An 18,388-nucleotide genomic window follows, 5' to 3' on the forward strand; every position below is an offset into this window, starting at 1 on the left:
TGCTTATTTTATGTTCTGATCAGCCCTGAGCCCGCTCACGGGGAGGGCAGAATATAAATTTGAATAATAAATAAATAATAAATAAATGGTTACCTTCGAAGAAAATGAGCAGAACTCTTACAAATGCAGTCTCGAAATACACAAAGGTGTCTTTGCATGTTTCATGATTAGATACTTCCAGGGGTGGAATTCTAGCAGGAGCTCCTTTGCAAATTAGGCCACACACCCCGAAGTAGCCAATCCTCCTGGAGCTTACAAGGCTCTTTTTTGTAAGCTCTTGGAGGATTGGCTACATCAGGGGTGTGTGGCCTAATATGCAAAGGAGCTCCTGCTAGAATTCCACCCCCGGATACTTCTAAGAATACTTCCGCAGAGTGGCCCACAAGTGTTTGTTTGCCAAGATATGAGCCATACAGGAACGGAATGGAACATATCAGGAATCTGGCCTTGGGTATAGCTTTTTTGTGACGTTGACACTTACTTGGTGGCCAACCTGGATTTGGCCTCTGTCCTACGTGAACTGCTCAGCTCGCTGCATTCTATGATGACTTCAAGCAATCTCCTGATTTCCTTGTTTGTTTCTTTGAATTTGTTTTTCTTCCGGTGAGAAAGGTGGGCAAGGACCAGAGCTGCCGGCTATCCTGATGGATCTCCCCAATGCACCGGAAGGACACCTAAGTAAGACTCTCACATCTGTCCAGCATGACAAGCTTTGTGAAATGTACAGCTAGAAGAAGCTGCCATCTCATTGGTCTATCTCAGGGGTGGCCAAACTTGCTTAACGGAAGAGCCTCATAGAATAAACATCAGATGTTTGAGAGCTGTAAGTCATGAGTGTCAGATGTTTGAAAGCCACAACGAAGGAGGGAAGGAAGGAAGGAAGGAAGGAAGGAAGGAAGGAAGGAAGGAAGGAAGCAAGGAAGGAAGGAAGGAAAGAAAGAAAGAAAGAAATTAGGGGGGGGGGGAAGGAGAAGGTAGGGAGGAGATAGGGAAATGCATTCTCTAAGCCAATGACTGGGGCTGATGGGAGTTGTAGGCAAAAAACATCTAGAGAGCTACCGTTGGCCACCCCTGCTAAGCCACTGGCTGGCTTGGCTGGAAGAAGCAATTTAAAGAGAGAAATACCTCCTCCAAGCTGGCCTTCAGGGCAGTAGAGGCTTTGAGAGCCGCACGATATGTGTGGAAGAGCCATGCGTGGCTCCTGAGCCACAGTTCAGCCACCCCTGGTCCATCTAAATCAGGTATCTCCAGCATGGGAACTACGACACCCACCAATACCTTTCTGGGTGCCCACCAAACAGTTTTAGAATGGGAGCTGGGCTTTTGCCCATTGTAGCTCCTGATTGGCCCATGCAGATCTGGTTGAGGGTGCTTATTTATTTTTTTAAAAAAGACATGGCTTCAGCAGCAGCTGCCACCACAAAACAAGGATTTAATAAAATATAACTTTAATTATTATTAATAGGCTTAATCTGGTTTTATTGTTGTTATGGTTTTACTGTTGTTTAATAAGGAACTTAGCCATCTGGTTTTGCTGTTGTTATATTGTAAGTTGTAAGCTGCCTTATTGGTGAATTTTATGTATTTATTTATTTAATACCCCCACCCTCCCTGCCAAAGCAGACTCAGGGAGGCTCATTATGGTTTTAATGAAGCTGATTGATGTGTTTTCATGTTGCTACCCGTCCTGACCCTGCCTTGGCAAGATAGGTGGGATATACATCTCAAAATTTAATTAAAATCTTACCTGTGTGAGTGGAGGCATATTGGTGCCTTTGCAGCGACGCTCTCGTATTTGGGGGAAACCCTCTGGTAGAAGCCAAATAGCAGAGCGTCACAATGACGTCACCGCATGATGACATCACTTCCTGTGCATGCCAGAAGTGATGTAGCCTCATTGCTGGTGACACTGCCTGGCCTTCCCCTTGCCCCTTCCACAACGGTTGCCGGGAGGAACCTGGCAACCGTAGTTCACATAGCGCAGTATCATCCATTTAGATTGGCAATTGCGCCCTAGCTCTTCGTTAGACAAGGGTCTTTCCAAACACTGGCTTCTTGGAATTATTTAACTATAGATGACTTTCTAGAGGTGACCTTGGAAGTATTTAACTAGAGCAGGGGTGTCAAACTCATTTGTTATGCGGGCTGGATCTGACATAATCGAGACTTTGTTGTGCTGGGCCATGTTGGGCTGGGCCATGTGTATACCTATTTAAGATTAGGTAGCAGAGATATAGACTTTATAAAGGACACAGACTCTTAAAATAAGACATGCTTAAAACATTAGCACTCGTTGGTCTTAAAGGTGCTTTCTTTGTATTTCTCCCATGGGATCCAGGGAACTGGGCAAAGGAAGCTCTGGCTCTTTCCTTCCTTCCCCAGGGGACCAGGAGGGGGAGGAGCCTTAGCCGATAGAAGGAAGAGAGGCTTGGCTCAGTAGCTCTGCTGTGTGATTGAGAGAGCCTGGCAAAGCAAGCTCTCCCTCCCCCTCTCCAAGGAGTGGAGAAAACAGTGGAGAAAACAAAGGTTCTGCCAGTGTTTCTGCCAGTGGAGAAAACAAAGGTTTCGCTCTGTAGCTCCTGTGCGATTGAGCAAGCCTGGCAAAGCAAGCTGTGATGCAGAAGGAAGCAAGAGAGAGGGAGAAGGAAGCAGACAACAGCCAGTTGTTCGGGGGCTTGGTTCGGCCCCTGGGCTGCATGTTTGACACCCCTGAACTAGAGGATTTTCTCAGGGACCTTCTCCATGAGAGCCACACGCTCTGCCACTGAGCCATGCTTCTGTCTCTCCTCTGCCCCGCTCCACAGAGCCTAGCGATCGATCGGTTCATGAAATAAAATGTATTTTAACCTTTAAAATATATCCGTTCAGATAATATGACATTCTTCAACGGGGTCTTCGCGAATGTGGAAGGTGTTGCATTCTTTTTTGGTAAGTGAACTTATTCCCCCCCCCCCCCCCCCCCGCATTATTTTGTTTGAAGGGGTGAAATCTTGAGATTCGTATGTGTGCGCGAGTGCGGATCTTGTTATAAAATGTGGACATTATTTAGTTATATACTTCATTTGCACCCTGCCTTTCACTCACTGGGACCCATCATCCTCCTGCCCTGGGTTGTTGGATATTGTAACTCTGCATGCAAGAAGATCGGGGAGGGGAAAGGTTAAGAGAATTCTCTCTTACCTGAGTACACTTGACAATTGGTTCTACCCTCTCGTAGGTTAGATCTGGGATGTCGTAATTTGTTATGAGGGCTGGATCTGACATTTATGACCTTGTCGGGCAGGGTCATGTCGGGCCAGGCCACGTATGTTCCTATTTAAGATTAGGTAACAGAGATATAAACTTTATAAAGGATACAGACAAAAACCATTAAAGATTTTTCAAAACCCTTAAAATAAAACATGCTGAAAACATTAGCACTCATTGGACTTAAAGGTGCGTTCTTTGTATTTCTCCCATGGGATCCTGGGAACTGGGCAAAGGAAGCTCTGGCTCTTTCCTTCCTTCCCCAGGGGATGGGGGGAGGAACCTCAGCCAATAGAAGGAAGAGAAGCTTGGCTCAGTAGCTCTGCTGTGCAATTGAGAGCTAGCAAAGCAAGCTCTCCCTCTCCCCCTTCCTCCCCAAGGGAGGAGCCTCAGCCAATGGAAAAAAATTTAGGCTTTGCTCTGTAGTGTTTGTGCAATAGGGCAAGCCTTGCAAAGCAATCTGTGATGCAGAAGAAACCAAGAGAGAGGGACAAGGAAGCTGATGACAGCCAGTTGCAATGGGGCCTGACAGCAGCCAGTACTTCCCAGATATCAGCCCGTTTTCTTAACCACTATACCAAACCGACTGGTTAGGAGCTCTGGCCTTGAAGCTCCCGAAATCTCATTAAGCTTGACATCGGTTCTGTGTTCTTGCCCCTGTAGACTGTTTGGGTTCCCACTTCACTTGGCTCCAGTCCATCTTCACCAACTTCCCGGCCCTCCTCACCTTCGTGAGCAAACTGAAATGTGTGACCGGCCTCTGTCCGAGAGATTTTGAAGATTACGGCTGCACCTGCCGATATGAGATGGAAGGCCTCCCTGTGGATGAAGCGGATGGGTGAGTCGGAGGCGGCGTTGACGTGCTTTCCCTTTTATCGATGGGGAAACCTTTCAAGAAGCACAGTTCAGAAGCACTAAATTAGTGCTGGATTAAACCCTGTGGAGGCCCCTAGGCAGTCAAAATCTTGGAGGCCCCTCACAATTATCTCAGAGTTGGAGAACCTGCCCCGCCTCCCACGGCCCCCGCTGCACCTTCTCCAAAGCCCCTTTCACAAAGCTGTGGGGGAGAAGCAGAGAGAGGCAAACTTGCCGATGCTGCCAGCAGCCGCTGCACCGGGCGAGTTGGGCAAAGAGCAGCTCAGTTGCTGGCTGCACGTGCAGGCTGGGAGGGCTGTAATAATAATAATAATAATAATAATAATAATTTATTTGTATCCCGCCCTCCCCGCCGAAGCAGGCTCAGGGCAGCAGGGGGGAAAGCTGGCCCGGGGCCCCTAAAGGCATGGGGGCCCCTAGGCCAGTGTCTACTTTGCCTAAATGTTAATCCGGCCTTGGCGCTAATCTCAGGCGGAGAGCCTACCTTTCGCACATTCCACTGGGAGTACGTGAGTGATTCATACACCTATGCACCTGATCTTATTGCACGACCAGGATGTACAACAGGTGGCTTGTTAATGGTTATATGCAACCGTTATGCTTCCCATATATACGTTGACATCCACCTGTGCATTGAAATCCACCTAGTTCCTGCACTGGATGTTTAGAATTATGTTGTATGTTGTATTTAAAGCCTTTGATAATTTCAGCCTTCATTTCTTAAGGCCTTACCACTCGTTCTCGTTTTCTTGCGATCATTCGCTGATACAAAAATATGCTTGAGTCAAACCGGGGATGGGGGGGTCATTTTTAGATGAACTGAGTTGAAAGATCCCTTCCCTGTCCCCCCCCACCCCAATTGAGGTGGTTTTTCAGGAATTCTTCCCAAGGAAGATCAAAGTGTTTGCCTAATCAGGAAGCACTCCCCTGAATAAGCTTCACACGCCTATGGTACATCTTCAGGTTTCTTGTGTGATTCCTGATTGGCTAGAAGAACTCAAGGGAAAAGCCCTTGGAAAGTTGCTAGAAGCCCACTTGTTTGCCTGCAGAGACAGCAGCACATAGACAAATATGATGCTGTAAAAAGCACAATGATGTCATCGTACAAATTTCATGATTGCTGATTGGCTGGGATGAAGCTAGAAAGAAGAACATAATTCATCGCATGAATGTGAACGGGACTGAAAAGATTCACATGAAGTCCCCCCACCAGGAAATATTTCATCCTTATTCCACCTGAAAGAACTCTTTCACCACAAAACTGAAATACAGGAACAGGTCCTATGAGAGAAAGAGAATATACTCTGAGCAGTTTTCCCTGAGGTTGCATTTTGGGCACTGGAAATAGATTATGAAATTAATTCCAGGCTCATGCAAAGCTCTGAAATTCTTCCTATGTTCATTCATTGATTGTTTGGTTGACTTTTTCCCTCTAAATAAGCTGCTGCTTCCAACACCGCAAGTGTTATGAAGAGGCAACGGATGAAGATTGTGTGTGGGATCCTTCCAAGATCACTGTGGATGTTAGCTGTCTCACCAAAAACCTTACTTGTGGTAAGATAGAGAAAAAAGAAGGGTGCTGGACTCTACCACTCTTTGATGGTAGAACAACCGGAGAGGACTGAAGAATGGCTTATTTGTATGATTTTATTGGGATTTGATGCCTTTTTAAAAACTCTCATTTGATTCTTGCTGATTTTATTGCTTTTTAATGGTGTTTTCTGCTTTTAATGGTGTTTAGTTTTATTGTGATAATGGTATTTAGTTTTATTGTGCTACTGGTGTTTTCTGCCGTTAATAGTGTTTAGTTTTATTGTGGTGGTGGTGTTTTCTGCTTTTAATGGTGTTTAGTTTTATTGTGCGGACGGTGTTTTCTGCTTTTAATGGTGTTTCGTTTTATTGTGCTGATGGTGTTTTCTGCTTTTAATGGTGTTTAGTTTTATTGTGCTGATGGTGTTTTCTGCTTTTAATGGTGTTTAGTTTTATTGTGCTAATGGTATTTAGTTTTATGTGCTACTGGTGTTTTCTGCTTTTAATGGTGTTTAGTTTTATTGTGCTGCTGGTGTTTTCTGCTTTTCATGGTGTTTCGTTTTATTGTGCTGCTGGTGTTTTCTGCTTTTCATGGCGTTTCGTTTTATCGTGCTGCTGGTGTTTTCTGCTTTTCATGGTGTTTCGTTTTATTGTGCTATTATAGTAATAGTTTCAGTTTCTTTTGAGGTGATGTTGCAAGCCACCTTGTACTGAATTTATTCTAGAAATATATAAATAATAGCCTTTCATTGCTGTGGTTCTTTTAGGTCCTATTTACATTCATGGAAAGGATTCACTCTTCTTCCTAGATTCACCCCGACCAGCCAGGAATCCTGTCACAAACATGATGACACCACGAGGCTTATTTGATCATCATCTCTATGTGCTAATAGTCTTCCATATCCCGCCCTCCCCAGTTTTCATCCCCAAATCTCCAGGGATTTCCCAGTGCAGAGCTGCAAAGCCTAGCGGTTCATTTTTAAGGCACCCGTGGCCTTCTGTTTTAGTTTCACATATAGGGAATTTTATGCAGACGTAGATTTTTTGCAAAACAAAACTGCCACTGCTGTACCTGGGGAAGGCTTTGACTCTTGAACTCCTTCCACGCTGGCTGAATAGTGTCAGGAGCCTCATTTACACTCTGCCTGCTACCCAATGAAATGTCCTTGTCCAGGTCAAAACCTTATAGAGAGAAGGCAGATGGTGGAAACAGATACCTCAATAGGACTTTGTATGTAGGCATTTAATTTTTCTCTCTCTCCCTTTTCGTCTCCAGAGTCTGAAGATACCTGTGAACGTCTTCTCTGCAACTGTGACAAAGCGGCTATTGAATGCTTTGTGCATGCTCGCATTAACTCTTCCTTGCACAACCTGGATGTTTCATTCTGTCCTGCTCTGGTTACAGGTGAGGATCCAAAAATGGGTGTGCGGCGGGGGGAGGGGGAAGAAACACAGTTCCTTGATCCCTGTAGGCACCGTGGTTTCCTTTAGTTGGATTTTAAGTTATTTCTCCACTGAAAAGAGTGTGCTGACTGCCGTTGAGATGGATGCGGTGGTACAAAATTAATTTCATCTGGCTCTGGTGTAAGCCCAAAAGATAAGCACTAATGGGAAAACCATGGTCTTTAAAGTTGCAGTAACAAAACAAAAGAGACCGTGGGAGACAAATGAAGCCACAGTGAATATAATAAAGAAGAATAATAATGCAGATTTATACCCCACCCTTCTCTCTGAATCAGAGACCCAGAGGGGCTTACAATCTCCTATATCTTCCTCCCCCACAACAGACACCCTGGGCGTTTTCGCACTGACCTTCAAGTGGCGCGACCACCCTCTTCACACCGGAGGATCTGCGCGGATTTCGCACAAGAAGCGCCGGAGCACCCAAAAGAGCCGGCGACTTCCGTCGCAAAAGCTGCTCAAACGTTTTCCTGCTTCTTGGCGGTTTCCGTTTGAGCGGGTTTCGCGACGGAAGTCGCCGGCTCTTTTGGGTGCTCCGGCGCTTCTTGTGCGAAATCCATGCAGATCCTCCGGTGTGAAGAGGGTGGTCGCGCCACTTGAAGGTCAGTGCGAAAACGCCCCCTGTGAGGTGGGTGGGGCTGAGAGGGCTCTCACAGCAGCTGCCCTTTCAAGGACAACCTCTGCGATAGCTAAGGCTGACCCAAGGCCGTGCTAGCAGGTGCAAGTGGAGGAGTGGGGGAATCAAACCCGATTCTCCCAGATAAGAGTCCGCACACTTAACCACTACACCAAACTGGCTCTCAGCTGAAAAAAAGTCAATACAGCTGACAAAAATCAATACAAAATTTTCAATAATACATCATAGTAGAAGTAATGCATAGCAGTCTTGCAATCAATGTAACAATAGTAAACAATCTTCCACAGCATCCATTCCAACCAACAGAAGTAGGTCATCAGAAGAAACCTTCGAATCGAAGCGATCGTTGGGCTTATGGTCCTTCTTCTGGCCCCATTTGGATATATAAGCCAGTTTGGTGTAGTGGTTAAGTGTGTGGACTCTTATCTGGGAGAACTGGATCTTTGATTCTCCACTCCTCCACTTGCACCTGTTGGAATGGCTGTGGGTTAGCCATAGCTATTGCAGGAGTTGTCCTTGAAAGGGCAGCTGCTGTGAGAGCTCTCTCAGCCCCACCCACCTCACAGGGTGTCTGTTGTGGGGTAGGAAGGTAAAGGAGATTGTGAGCTGCTCTGAGACTCTGATTCAGAGAGAAGGGCGGGGTATATAAATCCAATTTCTTCTTCTTCTTTGATTCCCCACTCCTCTGCTTGCACCTACTAGAACGGCCTCGGGTTAGTCAGAGCTCTCACAGAGGTTGTCCTTGAAAGGGCAGCTGCTGTGAGAGCTCTCTCAGCCCCATCCACCTCACAGGGTGTCTGCTGTGGGGGGAGAAGATATAGGAGATTGTAAGCCGCTCTGAGTCTCATAGATTCAGAGAGAAGGGCGGGGCATAAATCTGCAGACTTCAGTCTTCTGGTCTAGTTTAGTCCTGGGCAGTGTTCCCTCTAAGCTGAGTTAGTGTGAGCCGGCTCACAGTTTTGAAGCCTCCGGCTCACACATTTTTGTCTTCGCTCAGGAAAAATGCCCCCAAGAGCAAACTAATTCATGCAGTTGCACACAACTTTAACGCCAGTGACGTTAACAAAGTAGGATTTTTTGCTCACAGGACTCCACGCCTTAGAGGGAGCATTGGTCCTGGGATAAAAGAAATATGGCGTGCAAGGTCAGGAGCTTGGGGGTGCTGCTGGAGCCTGCCTTGACAATGGAGGCTCAGATAGCAGCCACTGCTAAATCCGCATTTTTCCAACCGCCTTGCCCGCCTTCCTGGAACGCGGCGACCTGGCAACAGTGATCCATGCAACGATCACCTCGAGGTTGGACTACTGTAATGCCCTCTACATGGGGCTTCCCTTGTGCCGAACCCGGAAGCTGCAGTTAGTGTAGAACGCGGCCGCCAGGCTGTTATTGGGGCTCCCCAGGTGGGAGCACATACAGCCGGGGCTGCGGGAACTGCACTGGCTGCCAATAGTCCATCGGATTCGTTACAAGGTGCTGGTTATCACCTTTAAAGCCCTATATGGCCTAGGACCTGCCTACCTTAGGGACCGTCTCTCCCCACATGTTCCCTAGAGGGTACTTAGATCGGGATCACAAAATCTATTAGTAATGTCTGGGCTGAGGGAGGCCAAATTAAAGACCACCAGAGACAGGGCCTTCTCAATTGCAGCCCCCTGCTGGTGGAATCAATTGCTAGAGGAAGTGAGGGCCTTGTGGAATCTTGCGCAGTTCCGCAGGGCCTGCAAGACCGTTCTCTTCCGGCTGGCGTTTAACTGACAAGGCCCTTGTAACTCAGGGAATTTGAAGAAATGCCGCTGCCACTGAAATAGCATTAAATTAATATTCTGCTTTAACTGTTGAATGTGTAACTTTTAATATTTATTGATTTTAATTGTCTGTAGTGATTTTATATTGTGAGCTGCCCTGAGCTTGCTTCGATGGGGAGGGTGGGATATAAATCAAATAAAATTAAATTAAAAAATAAAAAAAATACTGGAAGAAATCTGCAGTGAGTACCTAGGACTTTTATGACCTACTTCTGATGACCAACTTTGGTTGGTTGGAAGGGATGCTGTGGAAGATTGTTGGCTATTGTCACATTGGGTGATTACAGACTGCCGGCTCAGGGCGGCATGAAGCTGCCCCAAAGAGAGCTGGCAGGAAAAGGGGTGGACTGGAAGCCTCCAGACGGCACGCGGCATACCCCCAGAACAGGGACGGGCTGCATGCGCTCTAGAGGAGCTTCCAGAGCGCTCGTGTGCCTCCCAGCTGCTCCCCAGGCACTTCCTGGCCATCCAAATGGCAGGAAGCGCTTCAAAGCCACCTTGGAATCCAGGCAACACTTTGTAAGTGGTGTCAATCTGAGTCAGTTTCGACCTGGCCTCGGGTGGGCTGCAGTCAGGATGTGGACGGGAGGCACATGTGTGCCTATGGACGCACTTTTTTGGCCCACCTGCCTCCCATTCCCAGGGCGGCTTAAACCAACCGTCTGTTATCACCCATAGATTGCAGGACTATGTTGCACACACCATCTGTGCTAGGGTTGCCAAGTCCAATTCAAGAAATATCTGGGGACTTTGGGGGTGGAGCCAGGAGACTTTGGGGGTGGAGCCAGGAGAAATTGGTGGCAGAGCTAGGAGCAAGGGTGTGATAAGCAAAATTGAACTCCAACAGAGTTCTGGCCATCACATTTAAAGGGACAGCACACCTTTTGAAATGCCTTCCTTCCGTAGAAAATAATGAAAGATAGGGGCACCTTCTTTTGGGGCTCGTAGAATTGGACCCCCTGGTCCAATCCTTTTGAAACTTGGAGGGTATTTTGGGGAGAGGCACTAGATGCTATACTGAAAATTTGGTGCCTCTACCTCCAAAAACAGCTCCCCCAGAGCCCCTGATACCCGCAGATCAATTCCCCATCATTCCCTATGGGAATTGTTCATGGAGGTGCAGAATAGCTGTGGGGATGGAGCTTCCCCCGCCGGCCAGCTGTCTGGGTGAGGGGGGAAGCCTGTAAAACCAGGGGATCCCCTGCTGGGACCTGGGGATTGGGAAGCCTAATCTGTGCCGAGAGTTGAGTCCCTTCAGCTCAAATTAAGAGACTCAACGGCCAGATTTCCAAGTGAGTTGATCCAGAGATTCCATTATTACCACTAGTTGCAGGAGGAAAGGCCCGTATCTCTCTATACCACCATCTTTCCTGCGTCTTTCCTCAAAACCCATCTTTACAAAACAGCATATTTATACAATCTCCGATAACAAAGCCGGTCTCGTTAATTGGTCACAAATCCTCAGCCTCTTGTGGCGTCTCATTGGCTTAAAGAAACCCGTGTCTACGAGGGTGAGGTAATTCCTTATGGCAGGGGTGGCCAACGGTAGCTCTCTAGATGTTTTTTGGCTTACAACTCCCATCATCCCCAGTCATTGGCCATGCTGGCTGGGGCTGACGGGAGTTGTAGGCAAAAAACACCTGGAGAGCTACCGTTGGCCACCCCTGCCTTAGGGAGTTCTTTGTTCTCTACTCCCAGTCTCCCGTCTTCCTGGCATCCAGCATCCTCCCGGTTTCTGGTTTCGTTCCAGGGAATGCGTCAGTACTCCCAATCTCTACTGCGTGGGCAAGATGGCTCCTTTCAGACTAGGAGGCAGGGAGAATGCTTCCCTTATCAAAGGATGCTAACAGACCTCTGATAACGTTCTCTTGCTAGGGAAATGTGTTTCCTTTCATATAGATATTATGCTTAGCAAGGACTCTTAATAGAGGCCTATTGGCCATTGTTCCAGACCACTTCAGGCCTGGGAGAGCCAGTTTGGTGTAGTGGTTAAGTGTGCGGACTCTTATCTGGGAGAACCGGGTTTGATTCCCCACTCCTCCACTTGCACCTGCTGGAATGGCCTTGGGTCAGCCATAGCTCTCATAGACCTTCTTCCCCTGTAGTGGTTAAGTGCGCAGACTCTTATCTGGGAGAACCGGGTTTGATTCCCCACTCCTCCACTTGCAGCTGCTGGAATGGCCTTGGGTCAGCCATAGCTCTCATAGACCTTCTTCCCCTGTAGTGGTTAAGTGTGCGGACTCTTATCTGGGAGAACCGGATTTGATTCCCCACTCCTCCACTTGCAGCTGCTACAATGGCCTTGGGTCAGCCATAGCTCTCATAGACCTTCTTCCCCTGTAGTGGTTAAGTGCGCAGACTCTTATCTGGGAGAACCGGGTTTGATTCCCCTTTTCTCCACTTGCACCTGCTGGAATGGCCTTGGGTTAGCCATAGCTCTCATAGACCTTCTTCCCCTGTAGTGGTTAAGTGTGCGGACTCTTATCTGGGAGAACCAGGTTTGATTCCCCACTCCTCCACTTGCACCTGCTAGCATGGCCTTGGGTCAGCCAGAGCTCTGGCAGAGGTTGTCCTTGAAAGGGCAGCTGCTGTGAGAGCCCTCTCCAGCCCCACCCACCTCACAGGGTGGCTGTTGTGGGGGAGGAAGGGAAAGGAGATTGTGAGCCGCTCTGAGACTCTTCAGAGTGGAGGGCGGGATATAAATCCAATATCTTCGTCATCTTCTTCTTCTGGGAGAGAGTGTGATAAAGCACTATGTACTTTTAAAGCAAGCCCTGCAAATATAATGCTTTGAAGGTAACAGTTCAAATGCAACGGTAGTGCAAGGTAGGTTAGAGCAAATAAGTTCCGTGATCTGGATTAGTGCAATTCTGTTTGCCACTCTGTCCATGCTCTAATGCCAATCCAAATCTGCGTCCTACAACTACTATATATTGTTTCTACTATGAATTTTTATGGACGTGCAGGTTTCTAGCTCTCGTGAAATCAAGAACAAACTTGGAAGTGTATCTATATTCATTTAGCACCATTTATATGCTGCCTAGGGTTCCCAGCCTCCAGGTAGTCCGCAAACAAAAACATGGCGAATAAAAAAAACTCCCATGGTGAATAGAAAGTAGAACAAACTTGCTGTTGTTGAGTTGCGCCGTCGAGCCTTTGTGACCCCAAGGACCAAGACATGCCAGCCCTCCTGTCTTCCACCATCCTTTGAAGTCCGCTCAAATTCATGTTAGTTACATCAGGAACAAAGTAGAATAAGTTTAAAAAACCCGCACAAACCTCCCTGTAAAACATCAGTCTTGCTTGTTTCGTATCGCCATTATTCATGTACATTTCCTAACGGATGCTTTCCACACTTGCAACCACGTCCGTCAATTACCTAGACACCTTCTGCATCGGTGAATGTTGTGAAAAGAGATGGCAACTCGTCTATCACCTTGTGGGAGTTTAGCGATTTTGAAAATGCCAACGGAGCAGGTGCACCCTTTTGATACGCTTTTTAAGGATTTGTAGAACCTTGATGAATGTATGGTGATGCAATTACTCATGTAATACATGAACGTAGCTACAAATGTGGAAAGTGTGTGTTAGAAAGTGTATGTCAATACTGGACATATGAAAGCAGCAAGACTGCAATATTTTACAGGGAGGTTTGTTTGTTGATTTGATCTACAGCCTCCAGGTAGTGGCTGGAGATCTACCGCCAGTACTACTGATCTACAGGTTACAGGAATCAGTTCACCGGGAGAAAATGACTACTTTGGAAGCTGGATGCTATGGCTTTATACCCCATTGAAATCCCTCCCCTCCCCAAACCCCGCCCTTCTCATGCTCCGCCTCCCATAATCTCCAGGTATTTTCCAGCCTGGAGCTGGCAACCTAATGCTGCCCCATGCAGAGGAAGGCAATGGCAAGCCCCCTTTGCTTCTCACTTGCCTCGAAAGCCCCTTGCTGGAGTTACCATAAGTTGGATGCTAAACGGGGTCAATACTTGGAAGGGAAGCCACCAAGAAAGACTCTGTGGAGGAAGGAAATGGGAAACTCTCTCTGTTTCTCACTTGCCTTGAAAGCCCCTTGCTGGGGTCACCATAAATTGGAAGCTAAGCGAGGTCAGTACTTGGAAGGGAGACCACCAAGGAAGGCTCTGCAGAGCCAGCAATGGAAAACCCCCTATGCCTCTCACTTGCCTCGAAAGCCCCTTGCTGGGGTAACCGCAAGTTGGAAGCTAAGCAGGGTCAGTACTTGGAAGGGAGTCCACCAAGGAAGGCTGTGCAGAGGAAGGCAATGGCCAACCCCCTCTGCTTCTCACTTGCCTTGAAAGCCCCTTGCTGGGGTCACCATATAAACTGGAAGCTAAGCAGTATCTGTACTTGGAAGGGAGACCACCAGGGAAGACTCTGCGGAGGCAGGCAATGAGAAACTTTCTCTGCTTCTCACTTGCCTTAAAAGCCCCTTGCAGAGGTCACCATCAGTTGGCTGCAATTGGTGGCTTTTAGTTTTGGATCTCCAGCAATTATCAAGGGAGCTGGACTAAAGGACATATATGCAGCCACTTCCAATCTAGGATTCTATGACCAATATAATAACTTCATGGGAGTGTCTATGCTGAAACCACCAGACAATATATACTATTCATATTATGCAAGAGTCAAATATTTAGTGTTCAAGCAAGTCTCAGAAACTAAAGTAAAACTGGGAAGGGTATTGTACCTGCCAGGAGACACAGGTTTGGATCCTTCTGTTGCTGCTGTTTTCTTGCAATGTGGATTGCCAACCTCTAGGCAGGACCTGGAGATCCGTGGAATTACAACTTTTCTCCAGACTACAGGGATCAGTTCTCCTGAAAAAAATCAGTGCTCTGTAGCGTGGACTCTATGGCATTCTTTTCCACTTAATTCCTTCTCTTCCCCAAATCTTTCCTCCCCAGGCTCCACCCCCCCACCCCCCAAACCTCCAGAAATTTTCCAATTTGGAGTTGGCAACCTTATGATGAGTCCAGGGCCAGAAGCATAAGAAGAGTCCTGCTGGATCAGACCAATAGTCTATCTAGTCCAGCATCCTGTCTCACACAGTGGCCAACCAATTCAACAACAGGGGGTAGAGGCTGAGGCCTTCATAAGAACATGAGAAGAGTCCTGCTGGGTCAGACCAGTAGCCCATCTAGTCCAACCTCCTGTCTCACACTTGGCCAAGTCCTCTGGGAGGCCAATAACAGTGCATAGAGGCCAAGGCCTTCATACAAACATACGAAGAGTCCTGCTGGGTCAGACCAGTGGTCCATCCAGCCTCCTGTCTCACACATGGCCAGGTCCTCTGGATGGCCAATAACAGTGCATAGAGGCCAAGGCCTTCATAAGAAGAATCCTGCTGGGTCAGACCAGTGGTCCATCTATTCCAGCCTCCTGTCTCACACAGTGGCCAGCCAGTTCCTCTGAAAGGCCAACAACAGGGCTTAGAGGCCAAGGCCTTCATAAGAACATAAGAAGAGCCCTGCTGGGTCAGACCAGTGGTCCATCCAGTCCAGCCTCCTGTCTCACACAGAGGCCAACCAGGTCCTCTGGAGGTCTACCAACAGGGCATAGACATAGAGGCTGAGGCTTTCCCCTGAAGGAAGAGAGGGAGGAAGGAGAACTTAAGAAGAGCCCTGCTGGATCAGACCAATAGTCCAGCTTGCCCAGCATCCTCTCACACACAGTTGCCAACAAGTTCCCTCCCCATCCGCTATTGTTGCTATTATTATTTCAACTTAATTCACACGGCCCTCCGAATAGCTTGCATCAGGATCTTGCACACAGCATGACTGAACGTGCCATTGTGAATTAGCCCACAGTTCCATTTGAAAAGGATGACATCTGGCAGTCAGATGCGTCTTTGATTCCTCCTTCCTTTCTTCACGTGGCTTAAAATCCTTTTTTTTTTTTAATTATATCTGTTCTCTTTCAGAAACAGCTACTGAGAAAAATCAGGCAACTGTTTTTGCGGCAGGTAGGTCATTTACACAACATTTGCTTACTGTGAATTCATTTTTGGTAGATCTTGGAGATGTCAGGTGTTCAAGGAACAGGAATAGGGGCTGGTTATAATGTTGACAGCCCCAGCTGCAGGGCTTTTTTCGTAGCAGGAACTCCTTTGCATATGAGGCCACACCCCTGCTGTAGCCAATCCTCCTGGAGCTTTCAGTAGGCCCTGTACGAAGAGCCCTGTAAGCTCTTGGAGGATTGGTTACATCAGGAGGGTGTGGCCTAATATGCAAAGGAGTTTCTGCTGCAAAAAAAGCCCTGCCCAACTGCAATCATTGGCACAAATCTTTATGCTGGTACTCTGTTACGTTTCTTCATTCTAGTCTGTTTCCTTTACTTATATTTCATCTTTCTCCCTAATGGGAACCCAAAGCAGTTTATGTTGTTCTCCTCTCCTCTGGTTTGTCTTCTCAATTCTGTGTGGCAGGTTAGGCTGAGAGGGGGTGATCGGCCCACAGGCACCAGCAAGCTCCCCATGGCATACGTGAGAACAGGGCTTCTTTTGTAGCAGGAACTCCTTTGCATATTAGGGCACATCCTCCTGATGTAGCCAATCCTCCTGGAGCTTACAGTAGGCCCTGTACAAAGAGCCCTGTAAGCTCCAGGAGGATTGGCTATGTCAGGGGTGTGTGGCCTAAGATGCAAAGGAGTTCCTGCTACAAAAAAGCCCTGCGTGGGGATGTGTTTTGGTTTCCCAGATCCTACTCTGATGTTGACTCTCCATTGATCAAGTATCAACTATCTGTTTTATATTCCGGTAGCTGCTTAAGGAGGGAAACCCAGGGCGGTCTGGTGTATATAACACCAGGGCTTTTTTTGTAGCAGGAGCTCCTTTGCATATTAGGCCACCCCCCCCCCAATGCAGCCAATCCTCCAAGAGCTTACAGTAGACCCTGTAAGAAGAGCCCTGTAAGCTCTTGGAGGATTGGCTCCCTCAGGGGGTGTGTGGCCTAATATGCAAAGGAGTTCCTGCTACAAAAAAAGCCCTGCATAACACAAATGGAATCTTAAACTGGAGCTCCCAGAATATTTTCTTGAATGTCATATAAGAACAATGTTTTCCCAAGACAGGAAATGAAGGCTTTTCCTGATTTGAGTGGCAGGGGGAAGAAAAAGTAATAGTGCTGGTTTCGGGGGTTCGCTTTTCATTACAGTAATTTAAAAAAAAAAAAAAGAAAGAAAAGAAAAACATTAAAAGCAAGATGAATCCGTAGATTCTTCTCCTATTTTTTTAGTTGTTTAAAGGGGAAAACAGAAATGTTCAAGAAAAACTTTATACCTCTGAACAAAGTTTGAGTTCGGAGAACCTTGAAGACCAACAGAATCTTATTCAGGTATGAGCTTTTGAGAGCCAGTTTGGTGTAGTGGTTAAGTGCGCGGAATCTGGGAGAACCGGGTTTGATTCCCCACTCCTCCACTTGCAGCTGCTCGAATGGCCTTGGGTCAGCCATAGCTCTCATAGACCTTCTTCCCCTGTAGTGGTTAAGTGTGCTGACTCTTATCTGGGAGAACCGGGTCTGATTCCCACTCCTCCACTTGCACCTGCTGGCATGGCCTTGGGTCAGCCATAGCTCTCATAGACCTTCTTCCCCTGTAGTGGTTAAGTGTGCAGACTCTTATCTGGGAGAACCGGGTTTGATTCCCCACTCCTCCACTTGCAGCTGCTGGAATGGCCTTGGGTCAGCCATAGCTCTCATAGACCTTCTTCCCCTGTAGTGGTTAAGTGTGCTGACTCTTATCTGGGAGAACCGGGTCTGATTCCCCACTCCTCCACTTGCAGCTGCTGGAATGGCCTTGGGTCAGCCATAGCTCTCATAGACCTTCTTCCCCTGTAGTGGTTAAGTGTGCTGACTCTTATCTGGGAGAACCGGGTCTGATTCCCCACTCCTCCACTTGCAGCTGCTGGAATGGCCTTGGATCAGCCATAGCTCTCATAGACCTTCTTCCCCTGTAGTGGTTAAGTTCACAGACTCTTATCTGGGAGAACCGGGCCTGATTCCCCACTCCTCCACTTGCAGCTGCTGGAATGGCCTTGGATCAGCCATAGCTCTCATAGACCTTCTTCCCCTGTAGTGGTCAAGTGTGCGGACTCTTATCTGGAAGAACCGGGTTTGATTCCCCACTCCTCCACTTGCAGCTGCTCGAATGGCCTTGGGTCAGCCATAGCTCTCATAGACCTTCTTCCCCTGTAGTGGTCAAGTGTGCGGACTCTTATCTGGAAGAACCGGGTTTGATTCCCCACTCCTCCTGCTCGAATGGCCTTGGGTCAGCCGTAGCTTTCGTAGAAGTTGTCCTTGAAAGGGCAGCTGTTGTGAGAGCCCTCACAGCCCCACCCACCTCACAGGGGTGTCTGTTGTGGGGAGGAAGGTAAAGGAGATTGTGAGATGCAGAGTATAGGGTGGGATATAAATCCAATATCTTCTTATTCTTCATGTGTATGCACACTTCCTCAGTAGGGTTGCCAAGTCCAATTAAAGAAATATCTGGGGACTTTGGAGGTGGAGCCAGGAGACACTGGGGGTGGAGCCAAGATCAAGGCTGTGACAAACATAACTGAACTCCAAAGGGAGTTCTGGCCATCACATTTAAAGGGACAGCACACCTTTTCAATGCCTTCCTTCCATAGGAAATAATGAAGAATAGGGGCACCTTCTTTGGGGGCTCATAGAATTGGACCCCCTGGTCCAATCCTTTTGAAACTTAGGGGGTATTTTGGGGAGAGGCACTAGATGCTATACTGAAATTTTGGAGCCTCTACCCCAAAAAACAGCCCCCCCCCAGAGCCCCAGATACCCGCAGATCAATTCTCCATT

General features: G+C 47.6%; 1 protein-coding gene across 1 annotated transcript in view; it reads left to right on the forward strand.

Moving 5' to 3' along the window:
• Window positions 1–617: 617 nt before the first annotated feature.
• OC90 (otoconin 90) overlaps window positions 618–18,388 on the forward strand; it is a 36,125-nt gene continuing 18,354 nt past the window's right edge. The window contains exons 1-6 of the mRNA XM_060243111.1: window positions 618–678; window positions 2,869–2,928; window positions 3,910–4,084; window positions 5,564–5,676; window positions 6,929–7,057; window positions 15,499–15,540. Coding sequence (XP_060099094.1) covers window positions 645–678; window positions 2,869–2,928; window positions 3,910–4,084; window positions 5,564–5,676; window positions 6,929–7,057; window positions 15,499–15,540 — 553 coding nt within the window. The 5' untranslated portion in view covers window positions 618–644. The remainder of the gene's footprint in view (window positions 679–2,868; window positions 2,929–3,909; window positions 4,085–5,563; window positions 5,677–6,928; window positions 7,058–15,498; window positions 15,541–18,388) is intronic.

Source organism: Heteronotia binoei, chromosome 7 (genome assembly GCF_032191835.1).
Source record: "Heteronotia binoei isolate CCM8104 ecotype False Entrance Well chromosome 7, APGP_CSIRO_Hbin_v1, whole genome shotgun sequence".
Taxonomy (NCBI): domain Eukaryota; kingdom Metazoa; phylum Chordata; class Lepidosauria; order Squamata; family Gekkonidae; genus Heteronotia; species Heteronotia binoei.